Source organism: Benincasa hispida, chromosome 5 (assembly GCF_027475165.1).
Source record: "Benincasa hispida cultivar pf3 chromosome 5, pf3_genome.v1.1, whole genome shotgun sequence".
Classification (NCBI taxonomy): domain Eukaryota; kingdom Viridiplantae; phylum Streptophyta; class Magnoliopsida; order Cucurbitales; family Cucurbitaceae; genus Benincasa; species Benincasa hispida.
The window spans coordinates 9,024,874-9,046,507 of NC_143482.1; the positions used below are offsets into that span (position 1 = coordinate 9,024,874).

Genomic DNA, 21,634 nt, shown 5'->3' on the forward strand with positions numbered 1-21,634 from the left:
AATCGAAAGAATTTCCTTTCAAGGTACAGACAAACTGCTTGACTAGTTGGTCTCCTCTGGTTCCTGCATTTTTGCAGGTTTCAATGAAGTGTACAACATGTTGTTTTGGATGCCCAGCTGGCATTCTCAGGTTGTCGATTCTCTTGGTATATGTCATCGAGTACATAAAGGAAGTTTGCAACGGTCCTCCGTACTGAGCTCTTATGGAGTTTGTGATCATATCCTGGAGTTGTTGAACTGAAAGGGAGGCAACAGAGGTGGATTATGGTGGCTGACTTTCCTACAAGACAATCTTTCCTTTGTCATTGGCTTTTGTAGCTGGGGATTGACTTGATTCAGCAGTATCTCGAGCCTGTATCTGATCTCTTAAAGCAGCGATTTCATGATCTCGCTCCTCTACAGCCTTCATTAGGAGGTTTATCTTCCATCTCTACCATGGTCGACTCAGTCGTTACGTCAGTCATCATGACAGACACTACATCAAGATGTGATTCTTTCTCTGATAGATCAGTAGCAGAAGCATAGTTGTCGAACAAGGGATTTTTTCTGATGACGATCCCGCCTTTAGGAGATTCCATCAGCTGGTCCCAGATTTCCTCTGTGATGACAGAGCTTATGTAAGTGTTGCTTGCGATGGTAGATTTGGATGCAACTTTCTTTGGTGCCATTTGTAGACTTCTTGTCTCGGATGACGAGAGAGAGATGAGAGGTAGAGATGTCCCATTGGACGTGCTAATTTGTTCGCACGAGGTTTCCGGAGAAACGTGTTTCATGGAGTTGAACTTAAGTTGGTGTTGATGTTGGAGTTGATTTGATGCGATATGGTTCGATCACTAATACTTGATCCTTTAATTCTCTCTCAGTTGGGTGAATATGCTTGACTTGGAGAAGGAAAACACTGAACATTCTTGAAGTAGAAGTCTTGGAAGAGTATTTGTGTCTTCAAAGGTCTTCTGTCTTATAGGAGTGCAGCTTCAGGAGTCTTGGAAGCTTGAAGTAGAAGTCTTGGAAAAGTATTTGTGTCTTCAAAGATCTTCTGCCTTATAGGAGTGCAACTTCAGGAGTCTTGGAAGCTTGTAGTAGAAGTCTTGGAAGAGTATTTGTATCTTCAAAGGTCTTCTGCCTTATAGGGGTGCAGCTTCATGAGTCTTAGAAACTTAAAGTAGAAGTCTTGGAAGAGTATTTGTGTCTTCAAAGGTCTTCTGCCTTATAGGTGCAGCTTCAAGAGTCTTGGAAGCTTGAAGTAGAAGTCTTGGAAGAGTATTTGTGTCTTCAAAAGTCTTCTGCCTCATAGGAATGCAGCTTCAGGAGTCTTGGAAGCTTGAAGTAGAAGTCTTGAAAGAGTATTTGTGTCTTCAAAAGTCTTTTGCCTCATAGGAATGCAGCTTCAGGAGTCTTGGAAGCTTGAAGTAGAAGTCTTGAAAGAGTATTTGTGTCTTCAAAGGTCTTTTGCCTTATAGGAGTGCAACTTCAGGAGTCTTGGAAGCTTGAAGTAGAAGTTTTGGAATGTAGCTCCAGGAGCCTTCAGGAGTCCTCTACTTGTTAGTGAATTCTCTCTGGGTCTTCTGAATGTAGAAAATATTGTCCTTACAAATGAAGATAACTTTTCTATTTATAGAGTTCTCAGGTGGGTTTCGTGGGCTTGGTGGGTCCATGGGCCTGACCCTTGGGCCCAATTAGTTGGTTTTAGGTCTGATCTGGAATTTGGGTCTAATTCCACTTTTTTTGTAGTTTGGACTTTATGCCCAAATAGTAATATCAAATCGGACCAATTTAACCTCATCTGATTCATCCGCGTGACGTCATTGAAACTTGTCTTCAATTCAATTCGGGACATGTGTCAACTTCTAATTGGACCCAAAGTAATGATTTAGAAATTCGTCGTTAATTTAGCAAACGACGTGGTGACTTGTACTTGATCCAAAATTTCTCATTCAACAGGTATAAATTAATATTTGTAAAAAAAACTATAATGAAATATACCAAATATGGAAAAAAAAAAAAAGGAAAAAGGAAAAAGGAGAACTCAGAGCTTAATTTAAAATTCAAAATTTGATTCAATTTAATCTTAAATCAAATCTCGAAATTATTAAATAAATTAATTTTTAAGAATTTCTTATGCATTTAACAAAAAGAACTTCTTGAATTAAATGATTTTTATAGATAATTTAAGATTTTTTCTTAATATAAATGGAAGATAAAATGTAATTCTTTTTTGAAAATCTAACAATATTTAATGTGAATAATAGAACTTTAGATAAGATGAGATTTTTTTTAAAGATTCTTTTCTTTTAACACGAATTAAATATATATTTTAGATAATATGAGAGATATAGAATGTATTCTTTTAAATTCTTTTAAATTTAATTATAAATATTATTTACTGATAGCTAGGGGTGTTCAAATAACCAGACAATCTGAATAATCCGGACTATCCAACCCAATATGTAAGGGTTGGGTTGGGTTAATTTTGTTCTTAGATTGGGTTGGGTTGAATTTTTCTATTTTTATTGGGTTGAGTTGTGGGTTGGTTAAAAAAATTTGGGATGACCCAATCCAACCCGAATTTTTTTTATATAAATATATATATTCCTCTTTGTTTAAAATTTGATTTCTTTGTACTGATCAATTTTTGAATATTTAATATTTTTCTTTTAGAATTATTATGATATTTGTCTTTGTTTAAAATTTACAATACATATAATAAATATTTGGTATTTAGAATCTTATGAGATTTTAGTTATTAGTCATGGGTTGTGTATCAATTTACATATTTTTCATTAAAAATAAAAAATAAGTTATAACCGAATCCAACACGAATTTTTGGATTGGTAAAAAAAAAATATCCTCAACTCAATCCAAACTCATGTAAACCCTTACTAATAGCCATTTTTTTTCTTTTAAAAAAAATCTTTATATCGCAAGCACCAAAGTTGTTAATTTGGCAAAACAAAGGAAGGAAAATAAAATCCCCCTTGGAACTTCCCACCTCTTCTTCTATCGTCTTCTTTGCCTCCATACGCACTTCGGGAGCACCGCACCATTCATTCGTTCTCACAGAATTTTTTTTCTCTGTTCGTCAATCTCAGTCTCTTTTGCAATCCCGAAGCTCGCCATTGTTTGGTTCTTGAAGCTTTTCCTCTTCTTTTCTGGGCACGTTTCTTTATGATATATATTTTTTATTTTGTTATTATCGATATTATATGCATTTATTTGCCGCTTTCCTAACCTCGAAAGTCAATTTTATTCACCCATTTATTGAATAGAATGCTGAATTATTGATGTTTTTGTTTCGTTCCCCCAATCGACAAACGAATCACTCAATATCTTCGTCTCCGATCGGCAGCGAAGTTGCATTTGGGACGGTTTAGCTGTGATCGAGATCGACTCGAGTTCTCGATCCCGACGATCGAGTTTACTGCTTGGTCAATTTCTGCTTGCAATTTTTATCGTCGCCAATGGGTTACGAAGATGATCCGTAAGCACTTGAATTTGATTGAATTAGGGTTTTCAAGTGTGAATTGGGTTCTTTTTTTTTTTTTTTTTTGAGGATTGTGTTTGTACCAGGTACCGTGACGAGGATGGTGAACCATTGATGGACTTTGACCATATACAGTCAGACGGTGAGCAATCCCCTGAACCATACAATCCTGACGAACTATTAGATGAGGATATTGGTGATTGGAGTGGACGACAGCGATCTCAGACTCCTGTCTATGATGCGGAGGATTCCCAGGCCAGGCCTAGGAAGAGGTTGATCAAAAAGAGTTTAGCTGGTAAGGGTACTGTGCCCTCTAATTTAGACGATTATGATGAAGCGAGGGACTTTACGCCGGACCAGTTTGTGAGGGAGGGTTCGGAGGAGAGGAAAAGGAAGAAGGGGATTAGTAGTGGGAAAAAGGAGAAGAGATTCAAAGGAGATAAAAGGCTTGGAAGTGGTAGTGGAGGCAAGAACAGATTATCGAAGAAAGCCTTTTCGGGGAAGGGGATGAAGGATCAGGATGGGGATGTCAAGGAGATGTGGGAGACTATTGCTGGTGGCGCTTCTGATGTAAGAACTTTGCATTCTTCTTGAAGTGTCAAATGTCTATTGTATGAGGTGTTTATGGGACACAGTATCTTCTTGAAGTGTCAAATGTTTATTGTATTTGTACATATTTCCTTATACTTGAATATGGGAATTCTAGCGTGTGATTTTAGTCTGCAGGTGCCCTGTCAGGTCTGCTTCAATACATGATTTCAAAAGCTTATAACCATATAAGTGCAATCTAAATTGCTTAGCACCCTTTTGAAACTTTATATCATATATTCAGTGATGAACTTCCTTTTGTTTTTGATGAAGAATAGCTTAATGACTATTTGCTAGATACGAATATATGGGGCTTCTTTTCTTGAGCTTGTAGAATGATGTCATCTCTACAGTTTTTTCCCCCTCTAAATCAGCCTTTATACTGAAATTTTAGATTCTATGAAGACACTTAAAGTGTCCATGATCTCAATAATCTCTTTCCATCAAATAAAGTATCCATGATCTCAAGATGTTGAATGCCTTTTGAACTTAGTTACCTGTATGGAAGCAGCCAACAGTTCTGGGTTAGATGTTTTTAAACTGGGTTTTCTCTTGTTGTAAAAGGACGATCAAGAAGGTACCAGAACAGTTGATGATGATAATTTTATAGATGATAGTGGTGTGGATCCTGCTGATCGGTATGGAAGTGATGACGAGCCACGCTCTCCCCGCTATGCTCCAGAGGTCCGTATTATTTATTCTTTTGACAACCTAATGTCATGAATTATATGTCTAATTTTGTCATGGTGATATGCAAGTTTAAGAACTGTGCATGTAATATGTAGTAATGCATAATTGGAAGAACTGTACGAACTTGTTAAAGGATAAAAGTGGAGTTCTGTCTTCATTAGAAGACCTGCATTTACTTTATTTCTTGTAAAGCAATCAGCAGCACTCTGTATTTGAATATATCTAGTAATAAATTTATGGCCTCGATATTCTTATAACAGAAATTTACTGCTTTTCTTTTAAAAAAAACAAAAATTTACTGGCCATGATGTTCTTTCAACAACACACTTTTCTTTTTGGGTTCTGATAGGCCGAGGAAGGTGAGGAAGATGATGAAATTAATGAGCTCTTCAAGATGGGTAAGAAGAAGAAGAAGAATGAGAAAAGTCCTGCAGAAATAGCATTGCTAGTGGAGAATGTGATGGCCGAGCTTGAGGTCACTGCCGAAGAGGATGCCGACCTTAACAGGCAGGGGAAACCTGCTGTCAATAAACTGAAAAAGTTGCCACTCCTCACTGATGTTCTTGCAAAGTACGTAATTATTTATTTATTTTTTTAAAAATAATTTCACTGATGTGTGAAGCTTACAAAATTTATGGTATTACAATAAGCTGTTCCAATTGTTTATCTATTCTTATATATGTGTATTGTTTAATATTTGATTGTCCGTCACAGGAAGCAGCTTCAACAAGAATTCTTGGATCACGGAGTGCTAACCCTTCTAAAGAATTGGCTTGAACCTCTACCAGATGGGAGTTTGCCTAATATAAATATCCGGGAAGCAATCTTGAAAATTTTGACTGATGTAAATGAAATTTCTATTCTTTTAACAACTTATAGTATAGTGGTTATTGAAGACATTTTAATAACACTGAACGCTGGATTCTTTTTCTTAGTTTCCAATTGATCTTGAACAATATGATAGAAGAGAGCAGCTGAAGAAGAGTGGCCTTGGAAAGGTTAGTGCAAGGTCATCTTTAGTGATTTTCCCAATTCCTGATTTTTCCTCCTTTTCACCAGTTAGAAATAAAGCGTGATTATGATGTACTTTCTGTAGGTTATTATGTTTCTGTCAAAATCTGATGAGGAAACAACATCCAACCGGAAACTTGCAAAAGATTTAGTAGATCAATGGGTAATGTTGCCCCTTCCCTTTCCTCTGCAGTTTTTTATTTTGTGATGCGTCCTAGAAGATAGTTTTACTCTCCCTCTTTCTCATGAAAGTAGAGAGAAGCTGGAAGCAGAATACTAGTGTGGTTTAGTGGGCATCGTTTTATGTATAATTTGGGAATTACTTCTTGATTATTTTCTTCATACACCATAATAGATGTTGTTTCAAGCAATGCTGTCACTTCCAACTTAATTGCGTTGTCATGCATTGTTTCTATTTGTAAGAGTTCTTACTGTTTTCTGGCTTTGGGATTGTTCTGAAGATGGACGATGTTAGTGGGATTTTGGTGCTTATTTTCTGCCTTCGAGAATTATGCATGTAGCTTCCAATTTTATTATACTTTCATGCATGGTTTTATTTAAATGAGTTTGCAATGTTTACTGGCTTCACGTTGTGCTCTCAAGGGAAGAAAGAATGTATTAGTTGGATTCTTCACTGCCAAAATTTCTAACTTATGGATCCATGTTGGCATTTCGTGTAATTGCAGAGTCGACCCATATTTAACAAAAGTACTAGATTTGAGGACATGAGAAATGTGGAAGATGAGAGGGTGCCCTTCAGAAGACCATTGGCGAAAAAGTACTGTTCTTTATCTTTAATTTTCTTTTCTTCTTTCGCCAACTACTTTTCTTCTGTTGCTTTTTAAGTATTAAGGGAACTCTCTGCTGTAAAACATTTTTGAAGGTCGGGAAACAAAGCTGCTGGAATGGAATCTCGAGATGGGGATCTTGACTTGGATGAATTCTCACAGTAAGATTCGATGTTATTTATACTTTAGTTGCATACCTCTTGCAAGTTCTAAATCCTAATTCAATTTTATTCTTGTTCAATACCATTTTTCTGCTTGTTCTTTATCGAGATCTTTATTTGTGATGTGACATCGATGCCAGGGGACGCAAGTCTGGTCAGTCATCCTCAAGGCAACATGCTTCACGGCCAGAAGCAACACCGTTGGATTTTGTTATCCGACCCCAATCTAAGATAGATCCAGATGAAATCAGAGCTCGTGCTAAGCAAGCCGTGCAAGATCAACGTCGCATGAAGGTTAGTTTTCCTTTTTGAGCTGGAGTCTTCTTTTCTCTTGGACTGGATTTTAAATGTTTGGGTTCACATGTACTGGTTAGGGAAGCACCCTAAAAACATTTTTTGGGATGTAGAACTCATCTTTAAGGCCGTTTGGTAACAATGTCTTTTTTTTTCTTCTTTTTTTTCTTCTTTTTTTTTTTTCCAATTTCTTACCATGGTTTGCATCTTTTTTTTTAAGAAAAAGTTGAATTCTTAGTCAAATTCTAAAAACAATTTTTTTTTTTTTTTTTTTAAAAGTTACTTTTTTAGCAAAATTTTTGCTTGGTTTTTTAGAACATTGGCAACAAGTAGATAACGAAGCAAGAAATCAGAACATTGGCAACAAGTAGATAACGAAGCAAGAAATCTAGAGGTGGAAGGGATATTTGTTTATAGGTTTAATTTCAAACTAAAAACTAAGGTTCTGTTTGATAAACATTTTATTTTTGGTTTTTGATTTTTGAAAATTAAACCTATATCCTCTCAATTTCTTACAATGGTTTTCTCTTTTTTAAGTAAAAAAAAAGTTGAATATTAGCCAAATTTTAAAAACAAAAGGAAGTTTTTAAAAAACTACTTTTTTTAGTTTTCAAACTTAGTTTGGTTTTTAAAAATATTGGTAGAAAGTAAATAACAAAGTAAGAAATTTAGAGGTGGAAGGAATGTTTCTAAACTAAAAACCAAATGGTTACCAAACGAGGCTTAAGTGTCTATAATCTACTTTTATTTTGAAAGCACTCCAAAAACTTCAGAAGATATTTTTGCACCATTCAAGTTGTTGTGATAAACTGCTCAACTATTTTTGACATTTTCATAAAAATTGAGAATGTCGCATTAGTGATTTAGTCAGGGACTTGCCTATTATATGCTCCATACTGATCTCAAATTTCTATCATCCACGTCAGATGAACAAAAAGTTGCAGCAGTTGAAGGCTCCAAAGAAAAAACAGCTTCAAGCAACAAAACTCAGCGTTGAGGGTCGTGGTATGGTCAAGTACTTGTGATGTGTTACTTAACGTGTTAATTGTAAGAACTCGAAGTTGGAGTCTGCCATCCCGATCGTAGCCATGAAGTCCTGCAGATGGCTTAATAATGAAGGATGCAGATGCCGAAGTAGCAGCAGTCGCAGTCGGGTTCGTTCACCTACCAAAACTCCTCCATCCAATGACCACAAACTCTCCAAAAGATCTGAATTATCTCTCTTTTGACTTTGGAAATGCTTAAGTTTTACTTGTACAAAATGATCGTCATATGTTTTTGGATTTGGATTGGAATCAAATTATGATTTGGAACGCCCTGTCTCAGTATTTGAATGTATCAATGTGCAAAAACCTTAATATTAAGTTTTGTAATGCTTGTTTTATTCTGATATTTTCATTATTCAGAAAGGGTATTTGACATTTTATACTCGAAGTAAAGGAAAATGTCTTGGCATGTTAATCTCATCATTATTGTTCCATAGTATGAAATTACAGAAACGGAGATTTTCTTGTGATGAAAGTGAAGAAACCAATGTCCATATTCGATACGATAATTTAGGGTTTATTTTCGTTCATTTGATTTCTTCTCGAGCCAAAGTTTCGACGTTCTTAGTCAACCATCAAATTACACTTGCATTTTAAGGCAGGTGTATCTTAAGACTTGTTTCTAGATATCTTGCATAGTCGACAATTTTGGGTTCATTTGATTTCTTCTTGAGTTAAAGTTTCAACATTCCAAATTGACCATCCTAGAATTACACGGGTGCATCTTAGTGCTCGTTTCTAAATATATATTGTTTATTGGACAATTTTCAGTTTAAAAAAATACTTGAGTGGATCTTAAAGACTCATTTTTAAATATCTTGACAGACTAATGGAAAATATTGTGCCCAATTAAAATTTGATGTAATTTTTCAATAAAAGTTTTTCTTACCTTTTTTTCTCTCTCCCTTCTGTCCCCCTTGGATTAGTGTTCTTTGACCTTATTATGGTTGTCTTTTCCCTCTACAAGAAATTTGACATTTTACGACTAAAAATATTCGTAGCTAAAAACAAAATTTCGTTACAAAAAAGTTTTAGCGACTAATTTTAATCGTCACATGCTTTAGTCGCTAAAGGCCCATCACTGAATGTATTTTTCGACAATACGTTAGAAAAAGTCACAGGATGTGATGATGCTATAAAAACGTCGCATAATACGACGTTGCTTAGGCAGTCGCATCCTGCAACGTTGTCCGACAGTCGCATTATGTGACGGTGTATCAGAAGTCGCCTGATGTGACATTATCAAAAAGTCGCACAATGCAACGTTTGCAAGAAGCCACATTATGCGACGTTTTTGGAAAGTCGCATTATACCATGTTTACTAAAAGTCACCGTATGAGACGTTTCCAGACTACTACAAAGTTCCTATATTCATTGCATTGCTCTGATCACTGTTGCATGTTTTCAATGTTACAATCTTGTGACGTTTTAGTTACGTCACAAATTTTAATAATGTTTTAAAACAATATATCAGAGTGCAACTTGTACTGTATACTAAAATGATGATCATAAAATCCACCATATATCCATTACCAAAAAAAAAAAAAAAAAACTACAATTAGTTATCTTAAAAAGAAAAAAGTTCCGCACATAATTAGTCATCATCTAACTAGTGATCTTAAAAAAAAAAGTCCAAAATGTTACATCACCAATAAGCTCCAATTTAGTCCTGCACACATATTGAGATACATATCAAATTATTTCAAACACAATTCACATATTCTCAACAATTTCAAAAGTTAAAATCAAGCTTAAGCAAACTCACTGTTTATATAAAATGAGTGATTGGACGTAATCTTATGAGTACGTTTCTTTTCTTACTTTGAGGTGGTTTTGGTCCATATCTCATCCCTTTAACATATATATTTTTTTCCCTAAATTGGTTTCCATAATTTCTTCATCACTCATTGGCGTACTTGAGTTTTCTTGCTCTAGTTTTAAAAGCAATCATTTTCTCCTATATGATTCAAAACAAACAAATAAATGTCATAAACATCAAAACATTTGAAATTCGTATTATTTATTAAAATATTTTAAATAGTACTTACATATGCTTCACGTGTTGCATCGCCAGTCCAGCCTTTTGCAACAAACCAATGAGTTTGATAGAAGATGTCGATAGGACTTAAATAAGTTCCATCATCCTTTATCTTCAAAAATAATACTTAATATTTGTAAGCAATATAATATAGGTAACCACGGATAAAGTATAATATCATATCTTTTCAGCTCGATGAGATAGAAATGATTTTGTTCCAGCACAATGATTGAAAGAGAGTTTGTTTCTACTACTTTTTGTTTTTTCTGAATTTTCGTGTATTGGATTACTAATCTTGTATTCAATATAGCTTCTAATATGTGGTTGAGAGCAATCCATGTCAAACTTATTCTAAAAAAAATCATTAATTAATATGCATCATAATTCAGTAATAAACTATATATATATATTTTTTAAAAATGAACTTACCAACAGTCGTTCGATTATAGTGGTGTAAATGTCCTCGGGAATATGTTTTTTTCCTTTACATGTCAAGGGGATAACCCGCCTCACTAATGTAAAGATCTCACTACTAAACATATTTGCAATTTTTCCAACTAATTTTCCAAGGTTTGGATCCCATGAGATACGAAGTCTTCCTCCATTGGACTCAATCACATGATGTAATCCTACTCATGTCTATAATATTTTCTTCATTATCTGATGACATATTTTTTTGTAGAACATAAAATTATATTGTAGACATAAAATTGTATATAAAAATAAAGATAAAAAAAAATCAATATAGTAACTATGGTACACATCAAATCTATTGTTGTTCTTCTTCATCGTCTTTCTCAACTTCCCCATCTTCATCTTCTTCTTCATCTTCATCTTCCTCATCTTCATCAACTTCTTCATCTTCCTCGTCATCTTCATTCTCATCATCTTCTAATACGTCTTCCACTTGTTCATCAAAATTTTAAATTATCCAATCAAATCACTACTTTCACAAAGTACACAGTTGGATTTATGTCACTTCTATGCAGTGCTTGCATTTCAAAATCTCCAACTTGATCTATGCATTGATGTACATCTACTTCAGGTTCATTAACTTGTATTTTAGGTAGATCCCATAAACGTCTTGAAGGAGTAATATAACATGCAACAGAAGAATCAATAAGCACTTAAACTACATTTAATTTAAGTTTTAAACATGCTACTCATGAAGTTTTCAAAAGAGTGTTTGAACATGACAATACCTTTGTAGTTCTCTTCACGATTTCAACAGAATCTCCACAAATTTGAGCTGGGTTCTTTAGATAGACCACTAACAAGATCTTCTCAACTATGCTCAATAAGGAATGTGTGGTGGAAACACTTTAATCAAGTTGAATTGAAGATGAACTATTGAGGGTGAAGTAAGGTTTTGGTTTTATAGCAGTAAAGATAATGAACTCAGTTACCTTTTTTAATTTTCATGCATGAAGCTTCATTATATAGACCTTTTTCATGTATTAGAACATAATTGCATGTAGGGCAGCTCCTATTTGGTGTTGATTGAAGAGTTCATGGTGGAATTTGGTGATAATACACCATATGTAAAATTAGTGGATTTTTTCAATTTTTGGGAAAAATCCAATAACTCAAAAATAATTTTAAAAAAATTGATTTTTCATTTAAATAAAACTTTTAATTTAAAATTTAGTTTTATATAATTAATTTAAATAAAACTAATTTAATTAATTTAATATCTTAATATTAAATTAATAAAACATCAATTCTACCAACATGATTCAAATTCATATAATCAATATTTAAATCATAATTTAAATATTGATTGATTCTCTAATCTCGTTTTAATTTCAATTAAATTAAACGTTTTAATTGTATCGTATACAATCAATTGAAAAACCCTAAAACTGAATTTGAACATTTCAAATTCATAACCCTAAATTCAAAATTTATCCAATCAATTACTCAATTTATTATTCCAATTTATGAGCTAGTAGAGGGACCTATTGAACCTACCAATCATAAGCTCTAACAATTTGTAATCAATTGGTTAAACTCTTTAAACCGAATTAATTACTTTTCGTCAACCATCGAGACATACCCCTATAGCTCGATAGTTGCACTCTCCTCACTGTAGATGTATTTCTGTTCATGTTAATCATAATTAGTAAGTCGATCCTTCACAGGTTGTTCGTATTTATTGCGGGGTCAAAATTACTGTTTTACCCTTATAAATACATCTTGTTCTTTAAGCTCCAACTGACCCTTTAATGAACAACTGATTCATAATACCATTTATGAATCATGTCCTTCTCTATCATAAGAAGGCGGGGCCCCGATTGTTCAAGACCTGAAATCAGCACTTAAGAGAACAACCTATCTGTTAACCCTAAAATAGCTAGGAGTGAATTCCATCTCGCAGGGCTATGTCCTCAGCTATCTATCTGGTCTTATCCAAAAATGGAAACCTTATTGAGCAGTGTTGTTGGACTACTCTCACCCATGCAGATCAAAGAACAATTCTGAATAAACAGGAATTCATAGCTAGCTCAGGATTAAGATCGAGTTATCCTAGGTTACTTTAATGTGAAATAGTTAATTTTAACAGTAAATGGTCATTATAAAGAAAAGTGACTATTTCGTGGTCCAGTCTTTATGCAAACTCATTGCATAGGATGCTCCCATTCACATATCTCTACATGAATGATCTGTGGATCACATCATTTGTATTACCTATACAAAATGGGCCGCATCCAATAGTGTTACCAGGATGAGATATCCAATTTTCATCCATATACTTATAGACCATTTATATACTATTAACTTGATCCTGTTTATGTCACTATATAAAGTTAAAATATTCATACTATAGCCATGGATATGTTTATTGGATTTTCATAATAGAATGCAATATCAACAACTTTATCGAATAATATACTAAATAATATTTTGTTGATAAATAGAATGTTTAATACGAAATTTACGAACTGCGAGTTATAGGACATTCCCAACATGTCTATATTGAATTCTTTGGACTATTTTCCAACCATTTCCTAACCAAATATCATCAACATAAAATACTTGTTATGCTTGGGATGTAAGAATAAATGGTTCATTTTTATACCAAAAGTATCGAGTATCTATGCTTATATAATGACGATCTTATTGTTTTTTCTTTTTTTTGGATTTATATCATACCATTCACACCGAAATAGAATAACTTGTCTTCTATCAACATAATTTAATTGAGTCACTTCAATTAGGATACCATAATAGTTAGCTCCTTCACTATCATGTCCTCTAAAAACACAAACTCCACTATTTTGAGTTGTGCAATGATCATCTCGATCTTTTGAGTTGAATCTCATACCATTGACAATGAACCCAGTATATGAACTAATTTGAATATTAGGGCCACGTGAAAATGTATACAATTCACGCAAAACTTCATTAGACGTTGACTGAATTTGTGTTTGCATCTAAGCACGAATGAAAAACTCAGTCACTATGAAATTATGGTTATTATTAAAGAAAAAATAAAACAAAATTTTACATACTTTATCTTTAAACCAATTTGTAAAGGGTGCTTCATGCATCTCAACAGCATTAGGAACATTTCTATCTCTAGCTCAGTCTCGTGTTCTCTATGATATATAATAACATTAGTCAATAAAACAAAAGGTAATGAAGTTTAGAGTACTCATAAGTACATACCTCATGTATAGATATATTGCTTCACAATTGCTTAAGACATACCAATGAGCCTTTTGTAATTCATCACCCGATAGTTCTTTCATATGTGAACTACCAATTGGACGTGTTTTTTGTGAAAATATAGGTAGATGTCTGATAGTTTTCAATGCATTATAGTCTATCATTTCATCATTCTGAACCGTCTTATTGAATTTTGTTTCAATACTATGTAAGTACATTGAACAAAATGTCAATGATTCATTCGCTATAAACGCTTCTGTAATTGAACCTTCAGGACGAGCTTTATTTCTTACATATTGTTTTAATGTTCTCAAACTCCTACACATATGCGTATATTATGAAGTGGTTTGACCAATTAACATACTTTAATGATTAATTAAAAATCTACAAAGAATCATACTTCTCAATTGGATACATCCAACTATAACTGACAGGTCCAACAAGTTTGGCTTTCTCCGGTAAATGAACAACTAGATAAACCATAATATCAAATAATGCTGAAGGAAATATTCTCTCAAGCTTTCAAAGAATTATCACAATCGACCCTTGTAGTTTATTCAAAGTCTCAACTTTTAATGTCTTTGCAGTCAATTTTTTGAAAGAGTTTGCCAATTCAGCAACTACACCACTTACATCTGCTGGTAAAAATGGATAAACTACTGCTGGTAAAAGTCTTTGCAATAACACATGTGAGTCATGGCTTTTTAGTCCATATATCTTTCCATCTTTGACATTAACATATTTTGAGATGTTGGATGCAAAATTATCAGGAAACTTAACTGTTTTCAAGAAACTACAAAACTTTTTTTTTCATCAATTGTCAATGTGTAACTAGCACATGGCTTCACCAATTTGTTTCCAACAAGTTGAAGATACAGTTCTTTACGAATATTCAACTTCATTAAATCTTTACGTGCTTTATCAGTGTCCTTCGTTTTTCCTTCAGTATTCAATAATGTACCCAATATACTATCACAAATACTCTTCTCAATATGCTTACATCGAATTTGTGTCGAATCTTAAGACTTGACCAGTATGGTAGCTTAAAAAAATGTTTTTTTTCGCCCAGTTCAATTCATTATGAATATGTTTCCTTTTCCATTGTAATATATTTATAGTCTTTCCTAGTGGCGAAAAATCTATAGCATCTAGTTAGTGAAGAATATCTAATCCTAAAAAAGACCGTGGTACAATTCTATATTCTGTTTTCCCATTAAATTGTTTGTTCCGACGCCAAGAATGATTTATTGGTAAGTAACGACGATGTCCCATGTAACATATTTTATTATACATTGACTCAGATGAGACATCTTGATTACAAACTGGACATACTTTATATCCCTTAGTTATCCATCCTGACAAATTGGCATATGCTGAAAAATAATTTATTGTCCACATTAAAGCTGCATGAAGCTAAAAATTTTGACTACTATAAGCTTCGTAAGTCTCAATGTCATTACTCCATAAATCTTTTAGTTCATCTATTAGTGGCTGTAAATAAATATCTATCTCTTTTCCTAGAGATTTTGGCCCCAATATAAGCAATGACATGAAGAAAAATGTTTCTTTTGTGCATTTCCACGGTGGCAAGTTATATGGAATTAAAATTACCGGCCATATACTATAAGATGTACTCATGTTGCCAAATGGGTTGAACCCGTCAGTAGCTAAAGCTAACCTTACATTCCTTTAATCTTTTGTAAACTAATCAAATTGTCTATCAAAATCTTTCCATGCTTCACCATATGCTGGATGTCTTCAAACTCCATCTACATTCAATCTTTTTTTTCCCTTATGCCATCTCATATCACTAGCAGTGTGCTTGGAATGAAATAATCTTTGCAATCTTGGTTTCAAGGGAAAATGTCTTAAAATCTTGCGTGAAACATTTTTTTCCCTTTCTTGTTACTTACTCTGTAACGAGGTTCATTGTATTGAAAACAAATTTTTGTTTTCTCGTTTTCTTTCCAAAATAGCGTATAGTCATTCTTACAAGCATATATGCATGTATAATCTAAACCCAACTCACGCAACGTCTTTTTGTTTCATAATAAGATTTTGGCATTTAGGTACCCTCAGATAAAGCTTCTTTGAATAATTCTAATAACATATCAAATGACTTAGTGCTCCAATGATTAAGTAATTTGATATGCATTAATTTCATCAGAAAAAGTAAGGTAAAAATCTTAGTACAACCAGGGTATAATTCTTCATTAACCTCATAAAAAATTGATTGAAACTTACTACTTCTATATCCCATATTCTCACTTGTCTCAACTTCGGTGGAATTTTCATCACCATGATGTTCGACTTCAATGTTTTCCCAACTTGTCAAATCATTCAACAATTCAAGCATTTCATTTGTACTATCTAAATTTTGACGAGAAAGCACTACATGTTCATTATGTGTTTTATCCATTCCTATAGGTTTTAAAAAGAACAAATATGGGTTTTCACCGTGATATATCCATCTACGGTAGGTGACGGCCATTTCGTATGTGTATGAATCACGTTCAACATCACGAGTAGTTTCATTATGACATTTTGGCACTTTTTACATGGACAACGTGTAAACCCTCTTGTATTGACATGCTTCTCTGTCAAACTAATAAATTATCTTATTCCATCAGTATATTCTTCATATAATCTATTTCGTAGTTTTATCCAACTTTTATTCATAATTTATCCTATACAAAACACACCATATGAAAACTTATCATAAACTTCTTTAAAGTAAACAAGTAGTTTTAGATGGGACATTCATAGTTGTTTAAGTTTCATTGGTAAAACAACACTTTAGAATGTACTCTCCAACATGCTCCCACTAAAGATTTAAGATACCATTTGTAAAAAGAGAAAATAACTATACCATCAAATATAAGATTGTTGTAAATTATTTAAGTATACACCGTATATTTTCTTTCCATATCCTAACTTTAAGGAAAAAGAGAACCTTAAAGTTCTAAATTGATAGTCATTATTTCCATATCTTACACATATATTTAACAGATAATACAGATGAAAAAAATAAATAAATTCAGCAACCAGTACAAATGTCATACCTTCAACACCTGCAGTGAACAAAATAAATTCAGCAAATTTCAGTAGCCAGGCTCAAGAACTCATGCAATCTAAGACGTTCGAATCAACAATGAACCACCTGAATCAAGAACCACTTGAATCAATCAAGGTTTAATCCAAATCAAGAACCACCTGAATGAGCAATTGAAGCATTAAATTCATAAATTGTATAATAACCTGGATGAGCAAGCTGGATGAACAATGAACGATGAAAGTTGGAGATCGGACGAACGATGAACGAGCTCTTGCAACGATTAAAGCTTTCATGCGAACGATGGACAAGCTCCTGTAGGCCGGACGAGCGATGAACGAGCGACTGATCTTTTCTTTTAGATGAACGACCGACCGGTGATTTCCTTTTAGACGAACAATCAACCAGTGATCTCTTTTCAGACGAACGATCGGCTGGTGATCTCCTTTCAGATAAACGAGTGGCCGGCGAGTTCTTTTCAAATGATCGAAAGAAAGAGGGGAAAAGTAAATTTGAAACCTTCAATTTCTCGGGTGAAAGAAAGAGGGAAAAAGTAAACAAGGCTTGCGACAACTAAAGCTTTCGTCGCATGACTCATTAATTGCAAAGCCCAATCGGACTTGCGACCAAACAATCTTTCATCGCATCATGCAACTAAAAAAGCTTTCTTTGCATGCATTGGAGCACCAAATCCCCTGCCCATAATTGGGCCCGTGACTGAAGCCTAATTAGTCGCAAACAAAGCTGCGATGAAACATATGATTTGTCGTATTATGTGACGATATGCACTTTCATCGCATGATCTGAAGCGCTGAATCTCCCACCCATTTATTGGTTTTGCGACTAAAGGCCAATTAGTCACAAGGATACTTGCGTCGAACATGCGTTTCGTCGCATCTGGCATCGTCAGGCAACAACTATTGATGTTAAACGTTGCATGTATGTGACTTTTGTTCATTTCGTTGCATTTTAAGAGATGAAATTTATACTTTGTCACTGATTGTGCGACGTTTGGAAAATTGTTGCAAGTAATTCGTCGCTAAAGGCCAAATTTGTTATAATGCCCCCACCTTCTTATGTTTTTCGCTTCCCTACCATTTGGCTGGAGATGTGTTCCATTATTTCTTAGGGGCAGTAGGACGCTAAGTTGAGTTTTGAAATCTGAAGTTCATATGTTTGTGTTTGTGTAAGTTTTTTGTTTGAATTAAGAAGTTTGTCTTCAGGGTGGTATGTTTAGATATGAAGTCAAGAGTATCTAGTGCACTATTTACCTAAATAATATGATTTTCTGGTGACTACTTTTTTTGGAAATATTTTTATTCAATAATTCTATACATCCCCCTTTTTTTTTTTTTTTGAAAAAGAGTAGGGGTTTCCTTTTTAGAAATACACATGTATTGTTGGAAGTTTTGAAGAATATAGTTCAGGGTTTACTTTTGGATCATGCATCTTATTTTACTAGTTCGATATACGTGCGTTGCACGTGTTTCATAATGTTGAAAATGAAATATACATGTATAAGCTGAAATAAGAGTCTTAGATATAAAATGTAATAAAGTAAACTTGAGTATTTAATGAGAGAAAAATAAGAAAACTATCAAATGATGTCTTTTCCGATTTTTTTTATCAGTTTAAATGCTTGATATTAAGAGAACAAGCAAGCTTCCTTAAAATCAACAAGCAAACTAACTAAATAATATTTGCATTTATAACAAGAAATACTTAAAATAAAACATATTGCTACCATATCTATAATTACAATTCAAGTTCACTATTTTTTAATAAAAAGGAAAAAGACTATTCAATCTAAATCTCCTTCCCTTAGTTAGTTTATGGCTATACTTGTTTTTTTGTTTTGTTTTGTTTTTTTTTAAAAGACATATAAGATAAGAAGCTTAGTGAAAGATAAGAGAAAAATTAGTTTAACATGGTGAAAAAATGTAAAAAAATAAACATACATAGGTGACTAGTGAACCATAGATATAAAAAAAAGTTGGAGAAAATGTCTAACTATATAAGTAGAAAAAGAAGAAAAAAAAGTCGTTAATGAAATATTAAAAAAAAAAAACCGTGGAATCAGACCGGTGTAGATATCTAAAAAAAAAAAAAAAAATGGCATGGAGTTGCAAAAAGAACAAAAATGATAACAAAATATAAAAATAAGAAATAAAATAAAAGAAGTTACTTACAAAATTGTGAGCAATTTAGTTCATTTATAGAGAATTTAGATTCAAAATTTAGTTTGATTTAATTTTAAATCAAATCTCAAAATTATTAGATATAATGAGTTTTTTTTTTTAAAAAAAACTTAGATCGTTTTTTTTTTCTTTCTAAACTATGCATTTAACTTGAATATAATCAAATTATTTAAGAATATTAGATAAAATTATATATATTTTTAGAAATTCTTATCATTTAACGTGAATTAAATGATTTTTTTGATAACATGAGATTTTCTCAAAAACCTTTTCTTTCCTTTTAATGTAAAATGTAGATAAAAATTTGTGTCTCTTTTTTAAATATTCTTTAAACGTGAATTTGAGATAAAATAGGTCTTTTTTCTTTTTCGTCTCTCTGTTTTTTTTTTTTTAATAGAAAATATACTAACAAATAACATGGAAAAACAAATCTTATAAATTCGAGAGAGATTTTAGATAGGGGGATTTTTAAAAATAGAAAAATAAAATAAACTATTTATACAAAATAATAAAATTTTAATCTTTTTTGATAGAGACTGATAGAAGTCTATTATGTCTATCAGTGACAACTTAGTTTGTCACTTAGTGACAGAAATTGATAGAAGTCTATCAACTTTTTTTTTGCTATTTTTGTAAATAGATTGACATTTTTTCTATTTATAGAAATTTCATTTTTAGATAATATTAGATAGTGATAAATTTTGGTTTTTAAAATTTATTATTTTATTTAATCTGAATTAGAAATTAGAGAATAAATATATTTTTTAAAATCTAGCTACGTAATTCTTTAAAAAAAATGTATTTAATTTAACATGTAAGTGTGTAGGGAAATCTCCAAAGTAAAACTGATATCTTTTTAAAGATTAAAAATAATAAATTTTTATAAAAATTTAGAATTTAATAATAAATCTACCCTATCAAAACTAAATCTAAATTAAAATTTTATAGATCATATTAAGAAAATAAAATTGAGGGGTAATTTTATTTTGATTTTTTGATTTTTATTAATGTGAATATTTAATTTAAATCAAAACAATTTTTTATATGTCCTTGAAAATTTTGTGATACTTCTAAAAATATTGTTTTTCTGAGTAAAGTTGATTTGCAATTGTATTTTCTTAATTTTAAACTTTATCGTAATAAAAAATTATATGAAAAGCCTTAAAATATTGTTATTTTCCTTAAATATATAAATCAATTGTGTGTATTTACAACAAAATTTAAAAAAAAAAAAACAAAAAAAGAAGTACAATGACTCAAATAAATTCTTCGATGTGTATTTGTATTTACAAAATTGAAAAGTAAAAAAAAAAAAAAACTTATAAAATAACTAAATTGGTTGAACCTCGAGAGTAATTATCTTTTGCTCCACTATTTTCAATATGTGAGAACCAATAGAGGTCTTTCTCCACTCTTCATTATGTGAGTATTGGTAGTGATATTTTTTCCCGTGTGTGAGCTCTTCATTATGTGAGAATTAATAATGATTTTTTTCTTCCCCTCTTTAATATGTGAGAATGGGTAGCTTAATCCAAGTTATAATAATTATGAAAGGAGAGAAAAAAAAACCTACAAAAACATTGGGTGTGTTTGGGGTACGGTCTATCCTAAGACCACGTTTTATATTCTTCAATTAGCTGTAATCAACACTATTTTTAAACCTCCACTTAGTACAATTTTTACTATTTGTTATAGTTTTTACCATTTTACGTTCATCATTTTTTTTATTATTTGTTATAGTGTTAGTTACACCCCATATTATAACCCAATTATAATAACTCATGATTCATTGCCCCAAATGTCCCATTAAAAAAATAAGAAATTGCATTAGATTGTATTAGGTCACTTCACTTGTAGACCTTGAATATGTCTATTGTAGAATGACTACGAGGAAGAGTTGAGAATTGAAAGATTGAAAAAGGGTGGACTTATATAGACATAAAAAGAATCATTTAACGTAAAAATTTAAAAATAACAAAAATAAAAATCTTAAAACCAAAGTTAAATAATTTATTATGAATCAAATCTTTTGAATCGGTTATTGTGATGGTTCATATATATCTTTAAAAACTAACCTAAAGATTAAATAGAGAATTTTTCAATTTAATAATTGTAATATAAAATTGCCTTATATGATCCTATAATAATCACGGGGTAAAAGAGGAAATTGAATGTTTATCTCCCATAGTGCTTTTTGGACAGTATAAACTATTTTATTTATTTTCCTAAATTTTGAATACTTAGTTGAAATGTTAACTTAAAATATTCTTACATATTTTACAATTTTTTAGATGAAACTCTTGTATATGAGGTAGGCAAGATATCTTTGTTTCATTCAAAGAACTACTTTCACATTTGAGTATAACATGTTAAAAAAAGGTAGGTAATATATTTAAATAAAAAAAATTCATCAGAAAAGAAACAAAGAAATTAGAGGTGTTCAAAAAACTCGATGACCCGAAAAAAAGATCAACCAAATCCAACCCGTTCAATTTGGGTTGGGTTATGAATTCTTTTTGGTTGGGTTGGATTTAAATAAATAGAAATAAATGACTCAAGTAACCCAATTCAATCCAAATATTTTATAGTTGGGTTGAGTTCATTTTTTAATAAAGATT

At 32.1% G+C, this 21,634-nt stretch overlaps 1 protein-coding gene across 1 annotated transcript; it reads left to right on the forward strand.

Moving 5' to 3' along the window:
- The first annotated feature begins 2,906 nt into the window (after nucleotides 1-2,906).
- Nucleotides 2,907-8,397, forward strand: IWS1 (Transcription elongation factor (TFIIS) family protein). The gene is made up of 12 exons (XM_039032517.2): nucleotides 2,907-3,153; nucleotides 3,347-3,478; nucleotides 3,568-4,051; nucleotides 4,634-4,753; nucleotides 5,109-5,329; nucleotides 5,474-5,603; nucleotides 5,695-5,757; nucleotides 5,856-5,933; nucleotides 6,457-6,548; nucleotides 6,654-6,719; nucleotides 6,860-7,013; nucleotides 7,940-8,397. The coding sequence occupies exons 2-12, from the start codon at nucleotides 3,459-3,461 to the stop codon at nucleotides 8,036-8,038; spliced, it is 1,527 nt and encodes a 508-aa protein (XP_038888445.1). The 5' UTR covers nucleotides 2,907-3,153; nucleotides 3,347-3,458; the 3' UTR covers nucleotides 8,039-8,397.
- The last annotated feature ends 13,237 nt before the right edge of the window (nucleotides 8,398-21,634 follow it).